Source organism: Mytilus galloprovincialis, chromosome 2 (assembly GCF_965363235.1).
Source record: "Mytilus galloprovincialis chromosome 2, xbMytGall1.hap1.1, whole genome shotgun sequence".
Classification (NCBI taxonomy): Eukaryota; Metazoa; Mollusca; class Bivalvia; order Mytilida; family Mytilidae; genus Mytilus; species Mytilus galloprovincialis.
This window is the reverse complement of record NC_134839.1, coordinates 62890914-62913813: the sequence shown is the minus strand read 5'-3', so window position 1 is coordinate 62913813 and position 22900 is coordinate 62890914. Positions and strand designations below refer to the sequence as shown.

Here is a 22900-nt window from a genome sequence, read left to right as displayed (position 1 = left end):
TAGATACCCCAATGATGATTGTGGCCAAGTTTGGTTTAATTTGGTCCAGTAGTTTCAGAGGAGAAGATTTTTGTAAAAGTTAACGACGGACGACGGACGACGGACGACGGACGCCAAGTGATGAGAAAAGCTCACTTGGCCCTTCGGGCCAGGTGAGCTAAAAAGAACATTTACCTCAAAAGTACAAGCTTGAACTGGAATTAAAGGTGACGAGGTGTACATAACAATGAGTTATTTTTCAACAAGAATTGATAGTCAAAATGAACCTTACATTAATCACCATACAGTCCTCAAGATCATGGATTTTTTTTTTTTTTTTTATTACTTACAGATGGTGGTATTCTGCTTTTCTGCTGTCATATTCTCTTGACTGCTCATCTTTCTTCATATTTGAATCCCTGTCGCTCTCTGCCGGGTGCTTTGATGTCTTCAGATGGTTCCAACCTTCACCAGATGTTTCGACCCTGTACCATTACATCCTCCGGTTGGCGGGTCAGTAGAGGTGGCCAAACCTCTACTCATCAGCACTCGGCTTCCAGCTCAGATCATCTCGGCGATGCCATAACCAGCAAGATGAACGCTCTGCTGCTTCCCCTAGCTGTCTTACTGCTGTCTTTCTTGCCTTTCCAACTATTCCCATTGCCTGTAGCATCCTCCATACTGACTGTGCAGGAAAACCTCTGCAGCCTACTTCTACTGGGAACAGCCATGCTTTCCAACCTCTCTCTCTACATGTTGTCATCAGCTCTGTATACTTTTCCTTCTTCCGCTGGTATGCCTCTTCACATCTCTCTTCCCAAGGAACTGTCAGTTCTATTGCAACTATCATCTTTGAAGGCTGTGACCACACTACAATGTCTGGGCGTAGGGTTGTCTGTACGCATTCTGGAAACACAAGCTTCTTTCCAATGTCAGCTCTCATGTTCCAATCACTGCCCTTGTCCAAGATGAAGTGCTGTTGAGACTTTGTTGCATGTCCAGTATCTCCCTCTCTAACGAATCTGATCTGTTTTGCCTCTGTTTTTGATGGTCTCTTCTTTTTTCTCTCTATATCAAGGATTTCCGCTAGATGTTTTAGGACCTTGTCGTGTCGCCATCGATACCTTCCCTGTGTCAGAGCAACCTTGCAGCCTGAAAGTTTATGTGCCATAGTACCTCGTTCACCACATAACTTGCAGCTTGGTTCTTCTATCAGCCCCCACTGGTGTAAGTTTGAAGGGGAAGGAAGTGTATCGTACACAGACCTAAGCATGAATGAGATTCTGAATGGTTCCATCCTCCATAACTCTGCCCATGTGATCTTTCTTTCTGGCAAGTTCCACTTCATCCATGCACCTTGACGGCTTAGCTCCACTGCTTTTGTCCTTCTTTGTTCTTCTTCTACTGTTCTTATTTCTGACTGTACCATGCTACTCTTCTCTTTTGGTGTTGCCTTTGACCACTGTTGGAAATGTGTCATTCCTAAGCCTTGTCTACCAGTACAGGTGTTGCCAATTATGTCTTTGTGGTGAAGAATACTTTCTGCTTGATTGACTGCAGTTCTTGCTGACCATTTACGCCCAGTACGTGTCTGTATTCCTGCCTCACTGATCTTGCTATCCTTCGAGTCTCTGAGAGTCATAACAAGTCTGCTCTTTGATACCTTGTATTCCTCCAAAGTTGATGTTAAAGGTAGCTGTAGTTGTGATGATCTACTGTAAAGGCCTATGGCTGTAAAGCTTGGTGGTACTCCTAGCCATCTTCTTAGGTGGCTGTTTATCTTTCTTTCTATAGATTCGACTGTTGTTGCTGTCATTTCATAGATCATGAGAAGCCATGTCAGTCTCGGTAACAGCCCATGTTGGTATATCCAAGCCTTAAACTTCCCAGGCAATCCACTCTTATCTACCTTCTTCAGCCATTCTACAACCTGACTTTGTACTGTCTTCACACTGGTATTGTCTTTAAGGGTATCATCAAACCATTTTCCAAGGCACTTTATAGGGTTGTCTACTATTGTTGGTATTTCGTCCCCTTGGATCTTAAGCTGGAACTTTGTTGTTATCTTCCCCTTTTTCAGTATCATTGATCTTGATTTCCTTGGTTTAAATTTCATCCTTGCCCAAGTGACTACTTCTTCCAGTGCTGTCAGTATCCATCTTGCTTGAATATGGGATGATGTTGTTACTGTAAGGTCATCCATGAACCCTCTTGTTGCTGGTAGAAAAATCCCTGAATCTGTCTTTGGACCTCTTGTTTCTCTTTCTGCTGCCTTCATGATGATATTCATACCCATAATGAATAGTATTGGTGAGATGGTACAACCAGTTACTATTCCTTTCTCTAATTTCTGCCATGCTGTGGTCTTGTTATCTACAGTAAATCGCAGCAGTATTCCATCAAAATACGTTAAGACTATTTTCTTGATGTGTTCTGGAATGTGGTAGTGATCCATTGCCATCTCTATCAATTTGTGTGGTACTGATCCATACGCATTTGCCAGATCTAACCAGACTACTGCCAAGTTCTTCTTTCCTGTCTTTGCCTCATGTATGAGTTGGCTAAGGACACTTGTATGTTCTACACATCCTGAAAACCCTGCAATACCTCCTTTCTGCATAGATGTATCAATGTAGCTGTTCTCTACCATATACTTTGTCATCCTGTTTGCCAATACAGAGAAGTAGATTTTTCCCTCAACGCTCAACAATGAAATTGTCCTAAACTGTGAGATATCTTTTGAATCCTTTTCTTTTGGTACAAAGCATCCTTCTGCTTTCTGCCAGCTCTCAGGAATGGTTCCCTTTTTCCATAGTATTCGGAATAGCTGCCACAGTTTTCTAAGTATCTTTGGGCATTTCTTGTAGACTTTGTATGGTACACCACTGTACCCAGGTGCTGATCCTGTTCTTGCCTTTTTTACCACCTCACAAACTTCCTTCCATGTTGGTTCCTTTGTTTCAAATTCTATCGTTGGTTGTTTTTCTTCTTCAACTCTTGGGCAATATCCCAAAGGTGTCTCTCTTTCTTTGTCTGAGTGTGTTTCATGCAGATACTTCTCTACTTCTTCCTTACTACAATGCAGATGCCCTGTTCTTTCTCCACCCAACAGTGTTTTCGTGTAGTTGTATGGATTCTTAATAAAGTTTGCTCTATTTTTCGCTTTCTTCTTATTGCTATTCTTGAGTTGTTCTGCCCTTCTAGTTCTTCTCAATTCCTCTCTGACATTGTCTGTAATGCAAGCTATTCCCAACTTCTCTATCTCATTGCTTTTCTTGAACCTTCTGTTAAGGTCTTTGAGCTCCTTCCTTAGCTGTTTAATCTTCTGTTCTCTCCTGTTTGGCGTCTGCTTGATGTTACTCCTTTCCTTTCTCTCCTCAACACCAAATCTCTCCTTCCCGATGTTATATACTAGTGTAGTCAGTGTTTCTATTCTCCTCTCAACACATCCTTGGAGTGATGTTTCTAGAATTACCCCTAAATCATCGTTCAGATTCCTCCATTGGGCTTCGCTGTTCATCTTTGGCCATGCTATCCGTTCTTTCTGATGTGATGTCTCTTGCCTTTGCTGTGCAATAGGCTCCTCATCATTCAAGCTTTGACTGCTGTCGTGGAATGTGACTGATGCTGAGAGATTCCTTGCGCTATGGTTTGTGTCCTGGCTAGGATTAGCATAAACAAATTATGACCAAAAGAAAATTTAAAGCCATGATTTTTTTTTTTTAAATTAGACAAGGCATCAGAATATGTATTATTAGCTTAATCTGGGTTTTTTGTCAGAATTTAATTAAACCCTTTTCTTATTTAATAAGTTTTTATTCATTTCATTTAAACACAGAAATAACTTCAAAATTACATTTTAATATGAGTTGTTTCCCTTTTAAGAGATTTTATTACTGGTTTGCTTTTGCTCGACATATTATCAAGACAAAGAAAGCTTCAATCATATTGCAATTTTGCTGATGAAAAAAAATATAGATAGGTTTATTTTTCCCTGCATGTGTTGTTACTTATATAATACAGTATAATTGGTACAGATTTAATTATGGTGTCATATTTAATGAGATTTGTTCTGTTAAGTACCGGTATGTCGTTATTGCTAAAGAGTTCATTATTATAAAATTAAGAAGATGTGGAGACAACTCTCCACCACAGAACAAATATCAAAGAGGTTAACAAATATAGGTCACCATATTACCTAAATTACTTCTTATTATCAAATTTACAGCCTATTTTCTGAAATTTAAAAAGATTAAATATAGCTCAAACTTGGAAATTAATTCAATCCATAATTTTTTGGTTTATAAAAGCGATGGTCAGATAATCAATGAATCCTAAATTATCTAATTAATCCTTTAAGTTTTATAAGTGAATTACAACTCTCCACAAGAGACGGCAAATGAATTACAAGCCTCCATAAGAGACGGCAAATGATGTAGACTAGTTAACAACTATAGGTCACACTACAGCCCTTCCTATATTTTACTTCCTTTTTCAGATGTAAGTAATTAATATCTGTTGAAACAGATATACAAGTGCAATGTCAGAGAGTTCCAGTTTATCAAGACTATGTACCCTGCAAAGTTCTAATTAGTAAACGCTGATCATACAAACAAATCATTAATTAAGACGAATCAACAAAGTGCTGGGTCAACCTCCTCACATTCTCATCCATCCTGTCATTGTTAATTTCCTATATCTGTAAATTATACTAGAGAACTTCTGTCAGTATAATGGTTACAGTCCATTTTTTACAGCTTCCAATGATAGATTATGGCCACACAACTACTGGACATTACTGGGTAAAACAATTTATATCACATAAAACCAATCAGGTGTAATTATCGACAAATTGTCAGAATTGTTACTTATAGTGTCAGAGACAAACATTATCTACATCACTATCAATAATTGGTATTATTTACAGATATATAAGAAAACTTATCAATTTCAATCTTTACTTTTCTTTGTAGTCTATGAATATCTTCTATAAAATATGACTGTCTAGTTCAAGGTGGTACTGTTCACATAATTCAGAGACGATAAAAGCATCTTACAAAATACAAATTGTCAATCAAATTTTAGCTGATGACCAAAATGTTTGTCTTTTTTAGAACAAAACTTATAACTTATCTATCTTAAGAAGAAAAAAATGTATAAAGGGTTCCATATAACCCTGTGTTCTTCCTACTATAGATGTTGTCAGAGTAATGGTGTCAATGCAAAAAAAAATCTTTTTGAATTTCATTAAATTTAAAGAAGGTCTTCCAAAGTTACTAATGTCTCTAATGTCCATTACCAATCGTTTCATGCATAATGCACTTGTCCACTAATGCCCACCTGAGCTCAACCAAAAATTTCTACTTTAGATCAATAGAATCTATACAAAATTTTCCAAAAAGTTACAATCATGGCTGTGGCTGCAAGTTTCTTGTGAAATTAAAAGTCTAACTTTATGATGTATTGCAAAAATTTAGAGTTATTTTAGGGTCTTGAATAAAAAAATAACTGATACTTTTATAAAAACAACAGAAATACTTTAAATGTGAATAGTCGGGCAATTTTACCCAGGAGGAAAATAGACGATAAAAATTATATTAAAAATCATCCTTATCAATCTTTGTCTTTTTATTCTTAGAAAAAACGACCAAAGGCACAAACAATTATATATCAATTCTTAGTCTGGACTTTTTTTTTAATAGACTTTTTTTAATAGTTGTACTTTTCACGTAATATTTTTTCACAAATTTTAGAGATTTGGCAAAATTTCCATTGTTCAATATAAAAGACAGAATTTTATACAAAATTTACCATCATAATGAAAAAACTATATACATATCCTGTTATTAATTAAAGAAATCATACATCATAATTCTAACTAATTATAACTTACATCAGTGGATACAAAATTCCTTTGATCAGTAATCAATTTCACCTTTAACTATGCCATGTTTTCATAATTAGACTGCATAATTAACATAAACTCTCTATATAATTAAGTAAGAAATAATTTCTAATACAGGTAATCCCTAACCTATTTAATAAGATCTACTATAATAATATAGAATAATATCAACATTTATCATAATCCATAACTTAAGTCTCTATTTATGAAAGGCTACTCATATTTTCATAATTACTTAGTTTATCAAAACACTTCTGTCAAATGTAAATAAAATAAAATGAGTACTTTCTGACAACATAAGATTTAGTACATTATCATACAGTAATTAAAAGGTTCGGCTCCTATTGAGCTCATAAACAATTCCTCAAGTTTAAAGAATACTAATCCTTTCACAGAAGTACTGGGAACATAAAGTTTTCTTTAGTTCTTATTTATTTATATCAGATACTTGACTTCTATAAGATTTTCTTTTGAAGTTAATTTATCCAAATTTAAAAGTGTTTATATATGGGTTATATTCAAAAACATGCTTCAAGCACAATCTTTCTCTAAGTTCAAACTTAATAGAACTATACATAATGAAGAAAAATAATACAAGAATGTGTCTGAGAACATAAATTCCCCTGCAGCTCAAGTTTTCCAATTTTCCAAGTTATAAAGGGCACCACTCTAGAAGAGTCTGCTACTCACTGTCCAAATTCAGACTCTTCTTTTCAACTGGTGGTTTTTTAAGCTTTGTGTATAAGTTTCATAAAATTTGCATGAATTAAACTCAAGTAAGAGTGAAAAACAAATAAAAATGCAATCTTTCAAATTATAAGGGGGCATAACTCTAGAGCAGTAAATGACTAAGTGAAATGCTTACTGCTCCTTTTGCATAGCAGCAGGGGCATTATGAAAATATATTTTAATGGCTTAACATTATTTAATTATATAATCATTTATTATACTTTTTTAAGTTTACAAAGGTAACAATACATTTATGTGTAATGACTTAAATCCCTTCCATCTTATTTCTATGTACATTTTGAGATGACTATACTTGAATTACCATATAAATGCAACTTATACACAAAAATGTAAAATATCTAAATTACAATATTTTTTTTTACAAGGTATCAAATTAAAGATTATAACTACAGCCATATAATAAACATCACCTACCTCTCATAATAGCAAAAGAAAGCAATTCCTGAGAAGAATGAAATCTCTATTAAACTTTACTTCTTGTTTGAAGTCTGATATAATTATTCTTAATATACAATATCACTTCATAAACAGATCAGTAACATGTTTTGTCATAGCCACAAAAATCTGTGATACAAAAAACTGACAACATTAAGACAATCAAATTTCATAAAAAAAAAAAAGAATAAGTTATAATATATTCCAATGAATTCACACTGTATAATTAGAAAATGTATTCAATAAATCATGTACAATCAAATACTTTAATGTCATCAATGCAATGTATCTTTCTATATAGCTGTAATTACAATGGTACAAATAATGCACGGAATACATCCATTTATTTCATCAAATAATCTATTTTCACAGTTACTATTATTGTGATTATGCAATGAAGAAGACTCTAATGGGAAAAAGATTGTCTTATATATTCTGTGAACCAAACCCGTGCATTTCTAACCTATAAATTGTAAATTTGCCTATTTATTTAATTCAGTAGTCCTGAATGCTTAAGTGACTCATGCATTGTCCTGCGACTGTCATCAATAAATATCAAACCAAGTAAAACAATGTAGGCAATATAACTATATCAAGGAAACTTTAATACCACAATAAAGATAAAAGAAAATTTTAATGCAACATATTGCAGAACAATACCTTCTTTTGCATTTGAACTCTTTAGTACATGTATTAAATTTGATGTTGCATATACTGTTGACACAGAGATATATGTTTCATCTTTATTAATACATGTATTGATAGTATAATGCAAATGGTAAAATTAAAATGGTAAAACTTTAACATGTACATTATGCAAAACATTACAAGTCTATTACTGAAGGTGAAAAGTCAGATACTATTGTAACCTGCTTGGAAATGAGAAATGCTAATGCTAAAAAGAATATTGACTTATCACAAGTAGTTCCCAGTAAACTGACCAAACTCATACTTCAACATCAGAATTATGCAAAAGTTTCAAAGTCAAAGAACCATGATGAGGGGAATCTATACCAGTGCCAATACAGAAACAGCCAGTTCATAGCACTTTTATTAAATAATCCAACTTTTTCAATACAGACTAAATGTTCTGAATACTGTATTACATACATCAAATGTGAATATAGGGCCAATATTTTCAATACAGACTGGCAATGAATCCTGAATTACATGCACAATATATGTTTAAATGTAATTCAGGATTCAATGCAATTTGCCAGTCCGTATTGGAAATATTGGACCGGGCCGAAAAGCAATATAGATCACATGAGTTATATGACCTGGATGACGTCACCAGTATGACACATGCCATTTTGGTAGTATAAGGGCTGTTTTAATTGTATTATTTAATAAAACTGTATACCAAATATCATTGGCTTCACCATTGTTGTTCCATCTAAAACTGATCTAGCTGCAGAAATGTAGCTTTTAGGTCCTTATATTTTTTTAACTATTTTTGGACCTAAGAGATAAGTTTCCACATCTATAACTGATTTCCACAAATTTTGAAATGTAAAGTATGCCGTAGTTTTAAAGTAAAAAAAACAATGACGGAGAAGGGCAAGGTCAAATAATCTCCATGGAAATGAGATGTGTCATTTACTACATGTACTGCATACCAAATATCATTAACCTTAGCCACTTAGGTAGAGACTTAAAAAAGAACCAGTATCAAAATAATATGAGTGGGTTTAACATCATTCCCAAAAGCTGTTATATACATGTGGTAGCAGCTAAATGATAGTACTTATGTACCTGTTACAGCAATGGTTGTTTTATTTGTACATGTAACCACTATTGTTGTTTACTTTGTAATTGTTTCAGCTATGGTTGTTGTTTTGTACATGTTATGTCTATGATTATTATTTTGTACTTGTCATAGTTTTGGTTGTTGTTTTGTACATATAGTAGCTATAGTTATTATTCTGTTCATGTAATATCCATATAGTAGCTATAGTTATTATTCTGTTCATGTAATATCCATATAGTAACTATAGTTATTATTCTGTTCATGTAATATCCATATAGTAGCTATAGTTATTATTCTGTTCATGTAATATCTATCACTGCTTTGTTTTGTGTAAAAGCATATAACGGTTGTTGTTTTGTATTTGCAATATCTATGGTTGTTGTTTTGTGCATGTAGTAGCTATATATATAGTTATTGTTTTGTACATTTGTACATGGTATAAATAGTACATGTAATAGCTATGGTTGTTGTTTTGTACATGTAGAAGCTATATATAGTTGTTGTTTTGTACATGTTATAGCTAGTACATGTAATAGCTATGTTTGTTGTTTTGTACATGTAGTTGCTATATAAAGTTGTTGTTTTGTACATGTTATAGCTAGTACATGTAATAGCTATGGTTGTAGTTTTGTACATGTAGAAGCTATATATAGTTGTTGTTTTGTACATGTTATAGCTAGTACATGTAATAGCTATGTTTGTTGTTTTGTACATGTAGTTGCTAGTAGTTGCTATATAAAGTTGTTTTGTACATGTTATAGGTAGTACATGTAATAGCTATGGTTGTTGTTTTGTACATGTAGTAGCTATATATAGCTGTTGGTACATTTTATAGCTAGTGCATGTAATAGCTATGGTTGTTGTTTCGGCACTGGACGTTTGCGCTTTTTCATAGGACATTTGCGCTTTTATTTTTGGACACTTGCGCTTCAAATCATAGGACATTTGCGCTTTTTACATCAGACATTTCCGCTTTTGCAATATTTGGTTTTAATGACTATCCTCCTCTTTTATCCAGGCTTGGGACCGGCAGGTTTGACTTTGCATAGATAAAAAAAAATTTAAATGATTGCATAGCACATTTCATAGCACATTGATATATGTTTAAAAGTTTATATACAGCTAAAACAAGTAAAAGTAAACATTCTTAAGACATAAAAACACGTCAGTTTTAGCTTGACACCCAAGGACTGAAAAAAATAGCTCTTGTTATCTGTTCTGACTGGTATTTGGAACATATAACAAATAAATAATCATGATTTTCAAGTTTTGGGTGCCTGCTCATCAATTTAACAAATCTTATATTAATGTAATTCACCAACTATTGTTAAATGTGCTCTTCAAATAAGATAATTTTTTTTTAGCAGAATCAGTGAGTAGAACTGTTCATTAAAATGGGCATGGAGGGATTCTGCACCATTTATCTAATAATGACAAATATTACTTCTCACTGAAATTACAGGTGGACGACTATAATGGTTAAATAGCGCAAATGTCCAGTCAATTTAATACAGGTGAATCAAAATTTAAAGCGCAAATGTCCTTAGTATTTGAAGCACAAGTGTCCTATCGTTTTACAGGTAAAAAAGCGCAAACGTACTGTGCCCTGTTGTTTTGTACATGTAGTAGCTATATATAGTTGTTGTTTTGTTCAGGTTATGAGCATTATCACAACAATAACTCTTTTTTTCTTTTCTTTGTTTTTGTTCTTAAATTATAACTAACTTTACACTGTAATTCTCGAGACCTGTAGAGGATTTGGTATGAAAGCAATTACTTGGTATTAGGACAATCAATTTGTTCACATATATTTTTTCCAATCCTCCCAAGGCAATACTATGTCTAATAGCAAGTTATCAAGGGAATACATCCTAGCTTAATACGCACAATTAATTACAACATGAGTCACTAAAAACACATTTAATCATTGTTTGAATAAACATTTTTTCAACATTATTTCACATGTATTTTAAATTAAAAAAACTGTTACTAGTTATGGCAAAGGAATCTGACAATGATAACAAATATTTTTTAACAGTCTTTGGCAATGCAATCAGATGATTCTCTGACATACTATGGGTATTGGAATTCTGTACAACAGCTACAACAATTAATGAAATAGACCCCTCTGATCATTACACTTCTGAAAATCTTACAAGGATTTCACAACAGTGCTATATTAGGCATCATTTCAAAGAAAAATAGGTTTACTTCAACTAAATAACATTAGTAACTCTCTGTAGGTCTCGAATTGAGAACCAAAATAGCACTTATGGATGAGGATGTACAATAAAGAAACTTATATACCCTCAGAAGTAAAAAGGTTAAACAATAGTTTCCACAGTCACTACAAGATTGTGATCCCTTATAATGTCTGGCATTTTATGACTTTTGTCACAGACAAGACAAACAGCCACCATAAACCCCATATTAAAAGCATATTTTAAAAATTCAAATCATACTGATGAACATGTGTAGCTTAAGTTTCACGAAATTTGAAGTGAATTAAATTCTTAACCTAATAACTAAAATTTCAGTATAAGTGCTCTCTTTGATGAAGATGATGTAATTATGATTGTGCGTGACTTTATAGTGTAGCACTGTATTCACAATTTCTGTCTTATAAGCCAAGGATAAAGAAGAGGGGACCAGATATGGTAACGATACTATCAAAGATTAACAAAGGGATGTACAAACCAAAAAATATATATTGTGCCCCTACCAACCTAGATGGGGCATAATAACATTTTCCTGATTTGAGTACCTTAATTCAAGTTAAGTTTGTCAGAAATCTAGAGTTGAAGAGAGAAACTGTCATAAAATAGCTGTGCGTTTTATTACAACCATAATTCAAATGGTGTTTCAATCAAGTTTTTCAGCTTCAGAAAGATTTTATGAAAATCAATGGATGTGCAAGTTGAGATAATGCATTAACTTTGTAAGATCATATGTGAACCAACTGTGTCTAATCCTAATTTCTATGTTAATTACTGCCATAAAATAATGAGATCATCAACTGCTAGTGCTCTTAATGTGAAAATTCCATACTATAAATACAACTCCTTGTTTTTTGGGGTTTAGTTGGCACTTTTAGGGATAGATTTATTTTTTAATTTAAAATCTTTCAAACATATCTCATAAATGCTTGTAAATAATTAAATGATCCATCCTGAATCATAAAATAGATATAAGTCTATAACTTATATTGTTTCTTTCATTTAACAAGCACTGTTTTACTGGAAAAACATCTTTGTCCAATTACACAAGAGGAAGAGAGGACACACCTGATATCTTTTGCTCATTTTAACTGCTTTGTATACTATGTTCATACCTAAGTCAATACATCAATCTTCTCTTTTACAGAAAGAAATTTGTGTTTAATCCATACCTATCTAGACACAAATTGATACCATTCAATTTACTTTTGAAGGACTGTAATTACAAGCTCTTATATTTCACAGCAAACAAGATGTTACTACTAATCTGATAGCCATCTAGAGCCATTGATAAATCAGTTTCATATATCACCAATTATAAACAAATTTATTTATTTACCTGATGATCACCTGAAAATTAGCTTGAAATGATTTGATTGATTTAAATTCATGGAAGATTAACTTATTCAGACTCAATAGAAAATTTTCTTTCCTTTGCTTATTCATTTGAGGGTTGATGCAAACTATTTAAAAGGGGATCATTTCCTAACTAAAATATGATTCACATATTGTCCATCAAATCAAAGAATCAGGTGCGAAAGCATTAAATTGTAAACAATCATGTATGAATTTAATAATACTCTAATCAAGTTTATTACCATATAATACACATTAGTTCTGACTTCATTTCTAATTTTTGTAAATATTTTGTACATTATTCCTTCAATTTCAAATCTTCACTGCATAAATTTCTAATAAAACTTATTAAGAACTAACCTTACTTAATTTTGAATAACAACATAATGTACTTAACTGAATCTAATTACCTTAAAAGTATATCAATTTCATAAATTGACAATAACATGACAATCATTTGTCTTCTTACATTTAGTTTGCTTCACTTACCGTATGCAGTTGTGTATAGTACGCAGTTATGACATTTTCATCCCCCCCAAAATCGTAAATAAAAGTTAAAAAAAATGTAAAAAGTCTAGTTTACTGTAATGATCCTTTGATAGGGACCTATCATTCCATGTATTTTTTCTCCATTTTAAGTCTATTGTAAGATAAAAAAATAACATAGAAAATTGTACATTAATTATCCCCTAGATTTTGATTTATGATCCCCATTGTGTATAAAAACAATTTTTGAAACTGAGGTAAGTAATCCACAACATTTGCAAAGTCAATATGCTTATGTCCGTTTATGTATAATATGTTTCAAATCAATCTATAGTATTCATGAAACACGTATACAAATTAAAAGATGATGTTTGATTTCAAATGATGTAGACGCAACTATATGTCACTGTATCAGGCCTTTAACACTGATCAAAATCCATACGTGACATAGCAAGTAAAAAAATACCCTGAAATGATAAATGGATCTATAATTTAAGATAGATGATTTGATCATATATACATATGTAATACATGTATCATCAACCTTCTATTTGTCTTCCAACATTACGGCTGATCCAAAATATGAGGGACTATAATCAACATCATTATGCATAATTTCCAGAGATGTACTTATTCTGAAATACTTACATTTTCCATGTAATAAAAACTCATCAACCATCACATGTTGTAAGTGAAACCATAACTGCAAATAAAAAAAAACAACATAAAAACATAAGACAAAAGCCAAACAACAGAACTGTAATATTCTATATGTAAAAACACATTAATCAGTATAAAGATTGTTACATAAACATTCAGAATCTATCATTTACTGGCAATTATTGACTAGAAATGTAATAAATATATCTAGTATATCAATGAATACGAAAACATATTTTTCAATTACAGTATGACTGAGTAAATTTGACAATTGTTCTTGATATATAGGAAGACAATATCTTTTGAGACAACAGAATTATCACCATAGACAAATTCAATATTCACAAACACATCATATATAAGAATGGTATTTCCAATACTATTTTGTTATAATAAAAGAGTGTCAAAATTATGATTGCTATCTGAATGGACACAAGCATTTCTTCACAAATAGATACCATAAATTTGCTTGCATATTTAGACTTGGGTGTGTATATTATTAATTGAATGATTGTTTCTTGCTTATTAAATGATTTAATTACAATGGTAAATATTTCGTGCATTGTATTCATGCTAATGTATATTAGCATAATTAAGCATTTGAGGTACTTATATGAATGACAATCTACCAAAAGTATAAATAATTAATGTTTGGGCATCTGAAATTCCTCTGTTATTGCTCATGATTTTTTTAGGTTTGACTGATTGATTGTTGGAGTTTTAACTTCACTTTTAATGCCATTTTTGGGCTATTTCTTGGCAGCCAGTTTTTATTGGTGGAGGAAGCTGGATTTTTTTAGGAAAATCAATGTCCCAAAGTGGGGATAATCTCAGTACCAAAGTAATGGATACTAACTTTAAGATTTACAAATTGTATGTATGTCAAACTAAACTGTTTACAGCACCTGAGATCACCCCTAGTTTTTTGGTGGGGTTCGTGTTGTTTATTCTTTAGTTTTTTATGTTGTGTTATGTGTGCTGTTGTTTGTTTGTCTTTTATTTTTAGCCATGGCATTGTCCGTTTGTTTTAGATTTATGAGTTTGACTGTCCCTTTGGTATCTTTCATCCCTCTTTTAGAATTGTTTGGTCATTCTATTGTCTATACATATACTTTGAATGTTTACTGCACTTATAATTGCCATATTTTTCTAAAAAAAAACATAACAGACAAAAACTTTATGGAGTTACTATGGTCCAAATCTTCTTTATATACAGAGCATTTTTAAAAGTGTAATATTACTACAAGAGGTCACTTTACCGTCTTCATCTCACCATTTACTAAACATCCTTGGCGTTCTTGTTTTCTGATTCACAGAGGTTTACAAAAAATAAAGTTGGTATGCATATATCAGGACTGATGCCATTAAAAGTTATCAATAGGTTCAATAGACCCCACCCCCTGAATCCGCCTATGCCAATTCATATTTAGTAACTACCAGTACTTTTGCTTTTGTTGAACATCGACCTTTGCTAAAATTTTGCTAATAAATCATTCATCTGAACAGAATGAGCTTAATATGACCTATAAGTGGTTTGCACTGTGAAATAACAATCAGTAGACAGAAATTAAATGTAATGTCCTATAAGCCAAAGCAGACTTGCCAATAAATACAATTGCTCTGTCCTTTACAGTACAATAGACAGCAGAATAACAACTGAGACATGTATTGTAGTGTTTTAGTCTACAAGGTTTAAGTCTAACTGATATAGGTATCCATTCAAAGTATATAGTATAGATCCCTTTGTAGAAAACAGACTGAACCCTCATTAAGATTCAGCTCTTCTTAGTAAACATTCATCCCTGTGGTAAAAAAAACTCTGATTTATTCATGTAGAATTTCAAGTTTAATTCCTGTAGGCTGTCTTTCACTCTTTTGTACTGTGGGCACAATGACAACATGACATGCAAACAAAAGTGCATTGTCTGACAATTAACAAAGGGAAAAGAATAAGATTTATTTAAACACACATACAGTTGAATCGAAGCTCTTTGTTAGAGAAGGCAATAAATGTGTACTGTAATGTTTACTATTATAAGTGACAAAAAAATTAAAAGTTAATAGAAACAAAAAAATTTCAAATTTCTTCTCAATTACAAAGAGTTTTATTTTAAAAACACTGTTTGCCTAAGTTTTCAATTTATCTAGAACATAGTTAAGCAGAACAATTAGATATCAAGTCGACGACATGGGTATCTTTCAAGTTGGATGTAGAAAATGCATAACCTCCGATTTAAAAAAAAAAATTACCACGGACGGAAAACATATCAATCTATTAGTTCAGTAATTTTCGTGTCTGCCCTTCCATTATGTGACTCAAGAAAAAATTCCAAAAAATGGGTAACAATAGTATTGAAAAGAGAAATTAGAGTGCACCTTTTTATGTTAAGGCGTGTTTGAGTTTAATATTTTGTCTTGATATCGTACAAAGCAAGAATATTTCATACATCGTCTCGCTTCAGATTCTATCATTTTTATATATCAAAGCTACAGGTTGACTTTATAACATAAAAAAATCACAGTACTAAAAGATGAAATATATGGGTCAAGTGAAATATCTATCTAATGAATCACAAAAATAGAGTAGGTGTGTTCGAATAGCTATTTTTTTACTGAAAGTACTTGACGACAGTCTTTCAAGTTGGATGATGAAAATGCATATCTTCGAAAAATTTTAATTTTTATGTGTGATAACTAGGGTTTATAGTCTTCAATCACTAAAAAAAAAATCTAGTTTGCCCTTCCACGAAATATTTAATTAGAATTTTTTTAAATGTTTCTTAATTTTCCAAATACCACCTGACAACCGATCAGACAATACTTTTAAGTTGAATCAATGCAGACAAGATCATTAACTGATGCTCATTAGCTAGTTGATACATTTGTCTTTAAAAAAACAACTGACATGTAAGGATCGTAATGGTGCAATGTCCATAAATTTATCGGTTTCCAAGAGCAAAATTGGTAGCGCGTCATCCCTACAATGGCTTAAATGAACTGGCGTAATGGGGAGATAATTTTGACGAAGTAGAATCCTGACTGCATAGGAAACATTCATTTTTAGTTCACACTAATATCTTCAAAAAACAATCAATTAACATAGTAATTACAGCACATCACTATGGTAAAATATGATACAGCATCATGTTGAAGTTCCAAGTGCATCTCTTCTCTATGGTCTTAAAATCAAAAATAGTGCATGTTCTTCCTTAGGCCCAAGTTTAAATATTTGATGAAGAAGCAGTGAAGCCTATTATGATTTCAAGGTTTATTCCCCAAGTCTATTGCTGACAAGTGGGATGCAATATATTACCTTATATCCCTACAAATAAAGCAGATTGCTTTTTTGTAGTTTTCTAAATATAGCTATAATGTGTTTCTACTGAGGCATTTTGCAAAACTAACAAAAGCATAACATAAAAATAACAAGATGTGATATGAGACAACTATTCACCAGAGACAAACAAAATGATGTTGATGTCAAGTTACTACATACTCCTTTTGAATGTAAATACAAACCAGGTGCTCCGCAGGGCGCAGCTTTATACGACCGCAGAGGTCGAACCCTGAACAGTTGGGGCAAGTATGGACAAAACATTCAAGCATGATACAGCTCTGAATTTGGATTGTGATCAAATTTTTGACATTACATGGTTTTTTTTTACACAAAACAAATGCCAAGATTTTACAAATCAATTAAAGATTTCTTCTTCAAACTTTTTAAATCTAAAATTAAATAGTTGACACAGCATAGGTTTCTGACACAGAATGAATGTGGTCTAATGAACTTAAAAGGGTTTTTTTGCCTTTGAGCAAATCACTATGCTGTTGAATATTAATCCTCTCAAAAAAATGTTTGAAGAAATTTTCTTTTTATTTATGAAATCTGAAATGAGAAAAATTTACCCCCCCCCCTTTTTTTTCACATCCCCGTTTCCCTTTTTCAAAACTGATATCAATTCAAATTTCTAATGGAGTTTGCAACAATAACTACTCATTTAAATACATCATAAAATATTAAGATGTAAAAAAAACTGCTTGTTATCACTGAATGGTAAAGATTATTTAAATTTATCAGTTGGTAGTAAAAAGTGTATATACATTGTATATTGTATATAACAAAGATTTAAGTTGATTCTGGACAAAGAAAGATAACTCCAATTAAAAAAAATTCTTGCTATTGCACAAATAGGATATTTCTTGCTTACTATTCTGGACAAAGAAAGATAACTCTAATTAAAAAAAAATTTGCTATTTCACAATATTGTGCAATTAGATATTTCTTGCCATTGCACAATACTGTGCAATTGAAAAGACTTGCTATTGCACAATACTTAATATAATAATTTTAGATCCTGATTTGGACCAACTTGAAAACTGGGCCCATAATCAAATATCTAAGTACATGTTTAGATTCAGCATATCAAAGAGGCCCAAGAATTTAATTTTTGTTAAAATCAAACTTAGTTTAATTTTGGACCCTTTGGACTTTAATGTAGAATTTGAAATTTGAAAACAGGACCAAAAATGAAGAATCTACATACACAGTTAGATTTGGCATATCAAAGAACCCCAAGGATTCAATTTTTGATGAAATCAAACAAAGTTTAATTTTGGACCCTTTGGACCTTAATGTAGACCAATTTGAAAACTGGACCAAAAAAACTTCAATAATCAAGAATCTAAGTACATTTTTAGATTCAACATATCAAAGAACCCAACCGATTCATTTTTTGTCAAAATCAAACTAAGTTTAATTTTGGACCCTTTGGACCTTAATGTAGACCAATTTGAAAACGGGACCAAAAGTTGAGAATCTACATATACAGTTAGATTCGGCATATCAAAGAACCCCAATTATTCAATTTTGATGAAATCAAACAAAGTTTAATTTTGGACCCTTTGGGCCCCTTTTTCCTAAACTGTTGGGACCAAAACTCCCAAAATCAATACCAACCTTCCTTTTATGGTCATAAGCCTTGTGTTTAAATTTCATAGATTTGTATTTACTTATACTAACATTATAGTGCGAAAACCAAGAAAAATGCTTATTTGGGTCCCTTTTTGGCCCCTAATTCCTAATCTGTTGGGTCCTCAACTCCCAAAATAAATACCAACCTTCCTTTTGTGGTCATAAACATTGTGTTTAAATTTCATAGATTTCCATTTACTTAACCTAAGGTTATTGTGCAAAAACCAAGAAAAATGCTTATTTGGGCCTTTTATTGGCCCCTTATTCCTAAACTATTGAAACCAAAACTCCCAAAATCAATCCCAATCTTTCTTTTGTGGTCATAAACCTTGTGTCAAAATTTCATAGATTTCTATTAACTTAAACTAAAGTTATGGTGCGAAAACCAAGAAAATGCTTATTTGGGCCCTTTTTGGCCCCTTATTCCTAAAATGTTGGGACCAAAACTCCCAAATTCAATACCAACATTCCTTTTATGGTCATAAACCTTGTGTTAAAATTTCATAGATTTCTATTCACTTTTACTAAAGTTAGAGTGCGAAAACTAAAAGTATTCGGACGCCGGACGCCGACGACGACGACAACGACGACGACGACGACGACGACGACGACGACGACGCAGACGCCAACGTGATAGCAATATACGACGAAAATTTTTTCAAAATTTGCGGTCGTATAAAAAGTCAGACATTTTTCCAATGTTAGTCAATTCAAAAATTATGTGTCATTTTTCCAAAGGTAATTTAAACAATAAAGGAATGAGTCAATCTCTGTTAGCTTTTAATAATATTACACAAATAATTGCTGTAATGTAATCAAAACTAATAACACGCAAGAACCAGAAATTGAATCGAGATCTTGTTCAAGATCTTTAAGTAAATGCACTACGTTTATGTGGCTACAAAGATATTTTCAGGAGGAAAAACTTTACATACCAAAGTTATTTTTCAACTTTTGATTCCTATCCATTAACTTTCTGGTGGATTAAACCCAAACCAGACATGTAGAAAACTCTATTTACATTGTGTCGCCCAATCTCAGCTTTTGCCAATACCAAGTTTTTTACCAATAACCGATTACCTCGATTAGCTAAATCAATACATTTCTATCTGTATCATTAATCAGATTATTATAATATCACTTCCTTTCAAGGAATCTATTTGAATATAAAAGTCAGACGTTTTTCCAATGTTAACCAATTCAAAAGTCTTTCTAATTTTTCCGCGAGAATTTACACAATAAAGAAATGAGTAAAGCTCTGTTAGCTTTTAATAATAAAATCAAACTGTAATAAAACCATCAATCGAACATAATAGAAAAGTATGTTGATGGTGAGATTCAAAAGAAAACTTTTGAACATAAACTGCTAAATCAAATTTACAAATCAATTTTTCTTTTATAAACTTTCTTACAAATAAGACATCTTGGGGTATATAAATTGATTTATTATATATTTTACTACAGATAAAACCAGAATAACATACAATGATAATAAAAAATACAAAATGAACTTGGTGATCTAAGACATCCTATCATTGATGTAGAGGACAATGTTGTTTGAGTACCTTCAGACAAACACCACAGAGGTATATCAATTGACAGTGTGAAACAGGAACCTTTAAAGCAATGCTTACAAACATTTCAATTTCACAGGCTAAAATACTAAGATATATTATGACAATCAATGTAGATTGATTTCCTCTGCCATCTTGGAAAGAAAATTAATAAAAAGAAATGTCTTTATCTTGAAATATACAAATTTTGAGAGAAGAATGCCAATATGTTATGACTATAAAAGAATCATACAAGGTTAAGCTAAACATATATGGAAAACCACTGGTTTTGTTCTATTTTTGTTCAAAATTATAGTGCAAGTAAATTTCAAACTATTCTCTCAATTCTAGAGACCTCATAGGTTAAAGAAAACAATGCATTTATGATATAAATGAGCCATTCAGCTCTCATTGTTCAATGTAAAACACTGTAGCTTCTGATTTTATTTGATTTTTTTTATACCAAACTTCCAACTTGAAGTGACAGTAGAACATTTAGTCCCTGAGGATATCATTACCACAGTAATCATTGGTTTGCCATTCACATGATTTATAACATGCATTTCTTGAAGTTTCCATTGATAAATTTAGAATTAAGAAAATTAAGCTCCCACAGGCTGCAGATGAGAGTTTATCATGAATTGCTTTGGCTATGTGTTGTCAAGTAAACTACTGAAATATTTAAATATATCCTAATGGCTTTCAAATTTGTTTTCCTCATTCCCAGATGTAAGAGTTTCAGAAAATTGCATGCACACAAAATTATATTTATTTCTGCCAATAAGTTACAAAATTTATAGTCTATATTAAAAACTTTATTCAACCTTTACTAAGGAAAATAATGTAAAAGTATACGTTTTTATTCCTACACTAAAAATAAAAAAAAGTGGTCTATTGAAGAAAGTATGATGTTTCAAGATTGAAACAATACCAATTAAACTGCACCAAAAGTGCACTTCGATAATTAATGTCTCTTCAGTGATGGAAACCAAAATATTTGAAAATAAAAAACTAATGAAAATATTGAAGTAATTTGCAAAATCCCTAAGCCAAGGAATCAGATCTGTAAATGTGGGTGATACATTCCTTAATTTCAAATGATTTTCTGAGTTCTTCAATAGCAAATTTCAATTTAAGAATCTCTATATTTCCATGCCAGTACCAAAGCTATTATAATAACGGAGCTTAACTGGGATATGCATGACATCATCAGGGACTACTAATAGTCCAATTCAATCTTTTTATTCACAATAAACATTGTAACATGCCTGTTAATCCAATAAACAAATTTCTCTTTCTTCAATGTGCTTAAAAGATAAAACTCAACAAGCTTCTGCTTTGAGTCTTGCAGAATTCAATAAATTTTAAAAGGTGTTTGTGAATGAGACAGCAAAACTAAAATATAATTCAACCAGAAAAATTTCTATTTATTATATGTTCAAACTGTGGTTGAATTTGTTTACCTTGCCCAATAAGTACCAATGAATGTTTAACGTGCCCAATAACAGTACCAATGCATGTTTGGGCTATAAAAGTACAAACAAATGTTTAACTTGGACAATAACAGTACCAATTAATGTTTAACTTGGACAATAACAGTACCAATTAATGTTTAACTTGGACAATAACAGTACCAATTAATGTTTAACTTGGACAATAACAGTACCAATTAATATTTAACTTGGACAATAACAGTACAAATAAATGTTTAACTTGGGTAATGACAGTACAAATAAATGTTTAACTTGGACAATAACAATACCAATGAATGTTTAACTTGGACAATAACAGTACCAATAGATGTTACCAATGAATGTTTAACTTGGACAATAACAGTACCAATAAATGTTTAACTTGGACAATAACAGTACCAATGAATTTTTAACTTGTACCATAACAGTATCAATGAATGTTTAACTTGTGCAATAACAAAACCAACGAATGTTTAACTTGGACAATAACAGTACAAATGAATGTTTAACTTGACCAATAACAGTACCAATAAATGTTTAACTTGACCAATAACAGTCCAATGAATGTTAAACTAGCGCAATAACTGTACCAATGAATGTTTAACTTTGGCAATATCACATACCAATGAATTTCAACTTGTGTAATAACAGCATTGATGAAAATTAAATAGACCTGAAATTGATTGATTTTTTTCTTTTGTTTCCAGCTATCATATTTCTGGATATATGTTTTTCACTGAGTCATGTAATGTCAAATCATTTGTTTCATTCAAATACTGGTCAAAATATGTTGAAATTTTTTTTATAACTATAATTGTAAAACAATTGTATTCAAGCCAAAAAAAAATTAATAAAATCTCAACACTGATCAATTATTTTCATTGTTGACAGTGTTTTAATCAACCTAAGGAGTGTGATTCCAGTGTGAATGGATGATATGTTGATGGTTATTGGAAATTACAAATTTAAATATACTTTGATAAGATCAAATGATGAAACCTTAAAATGTGTTCCCTGGTTAAAATAACTCGTTTTTCTCCAACAACACAAAATGAAACTAACGAAATTAATTAAAATGCAGTAGTCTAAATGTCTATATTTTTTTTATAATCTGAAGAACAAAGGAAAATCTAATCCCAAAGAAAACGCTTCCATATCCATATCATAACCAAAAAAAACAATAACAAATATATTTTGTTGATAAAAGAAATCCAAAAATCTAAAGTCAATAAAATGTTGACATTTTTTCAATACAAAACATATTTACTATAGATAGGCAGCAGTTTGATTCCATTATGACCTTCAGGAAGATTCAGTAGTTAACTTAAATGTCAGCCTCCAAAAGTTATTGACAAGTTAAACATAG

The 22900-nt window shown here is 31.7% G+C and overlaps 2 protein-coding genes across 13 annotated transcripts in view; both read right to left on the bottom strand.

The window, feature by feature from the left end:
* LOC143064082 (thrombospondin type-1 domain-containing protein 7B-like) overlaps window positions 1–22900 on the bottom strand; it is a 197639-nt gene that overhangs the window by 84601 nt on the left and 90138 nt on the right. For 11 of the 12 annotated variants that reach the window (XM_076236622.1, XM_076236631.1, XM_076236626.1 and 8 more), the window contains one exon: window positions 13526–13580. The gene's annotated coding sequence lies outside the window, so the exon portion shown is untranslated. Of the gene's footprint in view, window positions 1–5872; window positions 5933–13525; window positions 13581–22900 lie in introns of those variants that run through there. The other variant, XM_076236629.1, reaches the window with a different exon arrangement.
* Window positions 515–4662, bottom strand: LOC143062521 (uncharacterized). The gene is made up of 2 exons (XM_076234189.1): window positions 4643–4662; window positions 515–3641 (listed from the first exon to the last, which is right to left on the bottom strand). Exons 1-2 carry the CDS (start codon window positions 4660–4662, stop codon window positions 515–517), a joined length of 3147 nt encoding a protein of 1048 aa, XP_076090304.1.